General features: G+C 33.9%; 1 protein-coding gene across 1 annotated transcript; it reads right to left on the bottom strand.

Annotated features, from left to right (window-relative positions):
• Positions 1-220: 220 nt before the first annotated feature.
• Positions 221-2663, bottom strand: LOC126835399 (homeobox protein 9-like). Its single transcript, XM_050567968.1, has 2 exons — positions 2510-2663; positions 221-1711 (listed from the first exon to the last, which is right to left on the bottom strand). The coding sequence occupies exons 1-2, from the start codon at positions 2592-2594 to the stop codon at positions 288-290; spliced, it is 1509 nt and encodes a 502-aa protein (XP_050423925.1). The 5' UTR covers positions 2595-2663; the 3' UTR covers positions 221-287.
• Positions 2664-6279: the final 3616 nt, after the last annotated feature.

The following is a 6279-nucleotide window of genomic DNA, read 5'->3' on the forward strand; positions in this document are numbered from 1 at the left end:
ATAGTATACAAAAATCATTGTACTCGCGTAAAATAAATAGTATATAAGAATTATCATCCGAAATGATCAATAAAACATGACAGGACGGTCATTTAACTAGCATGGGCTGTATAACGGAAACCGCTGTGTAACTTAATCGAGTAAACGTTTTTAATGACACTGTTGTGATATCATTTTAAAAGGTTACGATGGATATAAAGAAAGAAAAAGATTAGAGGTGTGCATTACACTACAGTTTTTATTTTTACTATTGTTATTTATACATCATAAAACCACTCACTGTGGAGTTACCATTTCTGGTTGTCGCACAAAATATGTTGGACGGTCTGTTGCATGTATGCTTCCAACGAGTGCTTGATGAAGTGGTGCAGTTTCTGGTCGACCAACTGGCTGACATCTGACGGCAATTGTTTGATTAAACCGTCGTGTCGGAGACCTTGCAAGTACACTTCGGTCTGGACCTTACGGCATTCGTTGTTGTTGATGGCCTTGATGAGTTTGACTTCGATGTCGACCTTGTTCAAGTTGAAGTTGACGTTCTGGGCCTGGGCACGTCTGCCGTCTACGATGGCGTTCACGTCGCTGGTCCACTGGAGTCCCTGAAGCTTGACGTCGAAGCGCAGTCTGTAGTTGTTAGCGTCCAGACGGGTGTAGGACATTGAACGGATTCTCTGGTCGTTCCTGTGGCCGGACGCGATTTCGTTGCCGATGTTGTCGATTTCCATGGCGACGTTGCCTTCCTTCCATTTCAAGTCGAACAATTTACCAGAGTTGCCGGATATCTGTTGGGCGAGAGGGGTGTTGATTTCATTCTTGATCTGCGACAGCATACCCTTGTGGACGGTGCTGTGCACTTCTTCGGAGATGGCGTGCTTCAGCATGTTGAAGTACCTGTTTTCGAAAGCCTCGTCCAATTTGGTGGTCTCCTTGTTATTTTCGTCGTAGACGGTGACGTCGGCGTACTCGAACTTGGCCGGCACCAGAGTTGCCTGGTGCGAGTGGAACCTGGCCGACACGTTGCTGCGGACGTTCTTCATGTCAATGTTGAATTGTCCGTTCTTGAGGTGTTCCCAGTTGGACTTGATCTGGCCGTTGACGTTGAGGTTGTTGAATTCGTATTCCAAGTACACGTTGTCGGATTCCGGGTTGACGGCGAAGTATTGTAAGCTGCCCGTGTTCAAGTTGCGCATCTGAGCGTCGTGGAAGTTGACAAAGTGTTGCTGCGACGGTTTGACCACGATGTTTTCCAAATCTAACGGGTCTCTCATGTTGGTGGATCCGGCCACGACGATCCTGTTCAACACGGCCAGTTTTTCGGTGACGGCCCTGGAAAGGGTGTTGGTTCCGCTGATGGTGATTCTGTTGTCGCGTCCGTACAGCTGTTCGTCGGAGTTCTCGTTGGATCCGGACTCTTCGCTGGAACGCCCGAAACGGTTCCACTTGGACCGGACGTATTGTCTGTCGTTGTTGTTGTCGTTGTCATTGTTGCCGTTGTTGTAGTTGTTGTTGTTGTTGTTGTTGTTGAAGTTGAGTTGATTGTTGTTAGTCCTGAGGACGTAGTTTCTACATTCGGGTTTGTTTAAGTTTTTCAACTTGTTGCAATCGTGCCAGTTTTGGTTGCCGTTGGTGATCAATTCATCGTCGTAGATGTATTCCAAACCAGAGTCGCGGTTCAAACCAGTGTTGTCTTGGTCACGGTTGTAGTGACGGCCTGAAATGAATTTTTTTTCTTTTAGTTACGTTTACCGTTTTAAATTTGTGTGAGGAAATATATATATATATATATAGTATAAGTATAAGTATAAAAATTATTAAATTGCATACACTGTACATATCTCGTTTGATTATCGTTATCATTGATATTAGAATATACTACTGTCTACTAGAGTATATTCTAAAAGCAATGTCGTTATGTATCTAGGTGATCATCCAATATATATATATATATATATGTTTTTTTTATTATAATACATTTGGATTAAAATAGTTTTTATAAATAAATATTTGCTATAAGTAATTATATAGACAATTAATTAATAAACATATTATTTATGACCGCTTTGGTTGAAATAAATTAATCTATAATATAATATAATATTAAACTATTTTAGACTTAAACGTTATTCGTGAAGTTATGGAGAAATTATTTTATTCATGCATTATTAAGTAAGTTAAACAAATGCGGCTATTATATATGTTATAAGATGTTGGTGTATTACACAACTATAAAACAAAACTTAAAAACTGTTTATTCTCCATTAAAAAAAAAATATATTTTTGCCAATCTCATTTGTTATCATTTATCAATAAGTTATTATCAATAACCCTTATAGTAAATTAGATAAAACAGATCACAGAAAGAAACGAATACAATGAGCATAAACCAAAGAAGATTTCTTAACACTTCTATATATGCTTTATAACTGCTTGTAAAATAAAAATAAATCAATTAGGTACTCTAAAACTGTTATAATATCGAGTTCAAATTGTAAAACGATGTTGTACTTACTGTTTTTGCCTTCGAACCGGTGACTGGCGGCCGCTAAGGCTACGCAGGCCAAAAGCACTGAAGCTAATGCGAGTGATGCCTTCATGATGTTGTTCTGGATTCACAACAAAATCAAAATGTACCTTTTACGTCGACGGCCGCGGCTATTTATTTACCCAAAACACATGATTTAAGCACAAATTATCCGTTTGCACAAGACGCACGCGCCGTTCCGGTTAAAACGCAAACTTCTATGAAAATATTGTCGATTAAGTCGATCGGACAAAATAATTACTACACTCAACGCAATCATTATTGTAACAATTGAACTGCAAAGCGCGTGTTTGTTATTGTCGACTTAGAGATATGCATTTATTGTAAGACGTTATCGTCGGCACAAAAGTTATCTTTGTGCATTAATTAGAGTTGGCTAATAAAACGAGTTTTCCATTTTTTCGCACAATTTATTCCGGCGAATAGCCTGTTTACGTTAATCATTCATACCCGACACAGCGAATTTCTATTTTATGCAATCACAATGTTATAACGCTTCTTAATATTATCTCTTTTACTCTGGTCTCTTTACAATGTCTGTTGCAGCGGCGGCCGCGAACAGTTCTTACAATTTTGTCGTGCACTCATATATTAAGTGATAGCTCCGTGTGTTCTTTGTGCCTTTGTACCGTGCCTTAAACTTTTGCAGGAAAAAAGTAATAGAAAATAGAAAACATACATTTTTCTATTGTATTATACGCTTAGATCCATAATCTATTATAGGAGTCAAACGATATTGAGATTTTCAAAAAAAACGTTGCCTACGCTAAATGTCTCCTAATTTTATTGAAACAATTTATAAAACCCAAATATATTTATCATATTTTATTATTAATATATTTTAGCTTTGATGCGAAACTGTTAAGGTATTGTTTATTTTCGTTATTTCTTTTATTTAAATTACATACATTTTCTTTTCTGACATTATCAGCTTAATCTGGCATAGTATTAAATAGTTGGTTAAAAATAATTTTTAATGCACCCTATGAAACTAAATATTACCTATTAATTTCTTAAACAAATTATGTATCATAAATAAAATGATTTAGTTATGAATAAATTATCTATACAATTATTGCTCAAATAATGGTGAAGCAGTTATCGCTATTTGACCTGTGCCAACAGAAATGTATTTAATATATTATGATTTATTACATTAGAAATTATAATTAGATTGTAGGAACATTACGGTACTGTTACTGTAATTACCTGGTAAAACTTAATGGCTTGTCGAGTAAAATTGTATTCACGAAAAAGCATCGTTTTTTTTTTTTTTATGAAAATTAATTCTTCCAGTAATATTTTTTTGAAGAATAAAAATTGTACACCGATGGATTTATAAAAAACCGATACGCCAGCTCAATAGTGTGGTGTATTTTTTACAACAAAAGAACATGTTATTTCATTTTTTTTACCTATATTATTTCGCTCAATTAAAAAACAAATACATTAATTCAATTAATTCATTCGGTACTGTTACAGATTAGTGGTGTTAAGCCACGCAGCACGCTGACCTTCGGACCTAATTCAAAATTTACATAATACTATAACTGTCTTAGGGTATTTAGGATATTATTATTTGAGTACATAATGACATCTCAGAAGAAAAAACATTTGTTTTCATTTCAGGCCGATCGGTCGTTATTTGCCAGACATCGAGAGACAGAGATTGGAAAAAACTGTTGTAAACTGTAACTATGTTTTTAACTGTATAATTTATTAATTTGAATTATATTTGCTCAATTCTGTCATACCGATAAATCTGTTAACGTAAGTGTGATATAATAAATTTCGCGTTTCGCCTTTAATCTGTAATACATATTTTTATTAAACTATATATATTTATACTATAGGCATAGATTTTTTTCTCGGCAGAAATTATTATCATGATATTATATAATTGGCGATTTTTAATTTTGTAAACGCCTTAGGCAAATTTATATTTTATTAGGTTAATACTATATTTTACACACTCGAAGAACTTGAACAACATAAATTATCTGTTTGCGCCATGCCGGGGACGTGTATGGTCCGCTAGCGGCATAATTGACTTTCACCTATACTTGTTTAGAGGCTAGTCGCGATTATGTTTTATTATTATAATATATTATATTACTATGAAGTATGATTATTGTTTTAACGACTGTGATAATCAAAATAGCTTGTTTGTTCGTTTAGAGTATACAATTCACATACATATTATTATCAAGTGTATAATAATAATATATTATTTCTATGTTAACAAGACTACGGTTCCGAACACCGAAAGTCAATATATTTACAACGACACGTTATTTTCCAATGTAATATTAATATAACAACAAGAACCGCAAATCGCCCTTCGACGTTTGATATAATAAATGTGTGACAAGTCACTAACGAGTTCGTAGTGACTATATAGTCTGTAGTGTAGTGTTATATGATTTTCATGAATTAAACATAGAAATAATTGGTATTGTATATTTTTATAATATAAGCTCGAACGAGGCGGCGCCTATTTTTTTTTCTTTCTTACATCAAACTATTGGAATAACAATAATTGTTACCAAGATCCGTATGAAGTATCCACGTCACGTCGTAGAAGAAGTAGGGACAAAAATGATTAGAATTTAAATGAGTTAATTGTTCAAACAAATAATCGTTAAAAAAATGATCTGCTTAACATATAACTTAAGAACACAATATTTAACGATCTTTTTTAAAAAATGTTGAATTTATTTTCTTATCACAAGTTTTTGGTTCTTTCGACAAATGACTTTCCTCTAAAATTTGTATCAATATTGAAATTATAGTCCAAGCTAATGGTCAAATGAAGAACAAAGTTCACAAAATAAAATTACAGTAGTTATATACTTCGATAAAACCTATAACTGACACGAGTCACTTGTCAGTATATTCATATCTCACACCTCTCTGATTTAAAAGAAACCGCACATTATTTTCAACAAATAGAATAACTAATAAAAAATGCAATAGTCTAGTTGAAAAGTTATCATTTTTAATAACTAGCCTTTACTAATAGCTCTTTGGAAGTAATTAATAAACAAAACGAATTTGTATGAACTAAACCGTGCGGTATACATTTGATAGTTGTTTCTGAAGTTTTTTCCCGGCTATTTCATTCGTCTCGTCAAATTGGACGAAAGTAATTATTTAGGCTTTGCAAGAATATAGTACGTCATAAAAAAATAAAATTTACCTCATTTCAGTCGACCAATCTTATTCGAAATATCGATACGTTATATTGGCTGGGATAAATATGTTAAGTTATAGATAACATTGGTAACCTTTGGCGTCTAGTCTTCATGCTTGTCGAGTAATATGCTATTTTTCATCGAACCTGTCAAACGCTCGTGTGTTATGTAGATTTTTCTATACACATGCATTTTCAAGTATACGATTAACATAACTAAAACGCAGCGATGACCTGGTGAATTTTGAACTCTTCGAGCAGATGTTTCTATAAGTCCATGAACCAGGTTTTCACCCTCGTCGCCAAATCTACATATTATGTATAGCGAGTCATCGAGTCATTTCCATATTCAATGTGGTTTGCCCACAACTGTTATTCCGAATTTTATAACCCATACCCGGTAGATTTTAGAAATAAAGTAAAATATTTACTCGAGGGTTTCAAAACAATTTTTGAATGATTATTAGGTATATACTATGTTTAGGGAACATTATTGAAACATTTACGTTATTAATATTATTTAAATTCAGTCAAAATAAATTAT

The sequence above is a fragment of the Adelges cooleyi genome, unplaced genomic scaffold, assembly GCF_023614345.1.
Source record: "Adelges cooleyi isolate 19-005CV unplaced genomic scaffold, UGA_ACOO_1.1 ACOO_flye_CR_arks_rails_tigmint_CR_PRNA_23, whole genome shotgun sequence".
Lineage (NCBI taxonomy): Eukaryota > Metazoa > Arthropoda > Insecta > Hemiptera > Adelgidae > Adelges > Adelges cooleyi.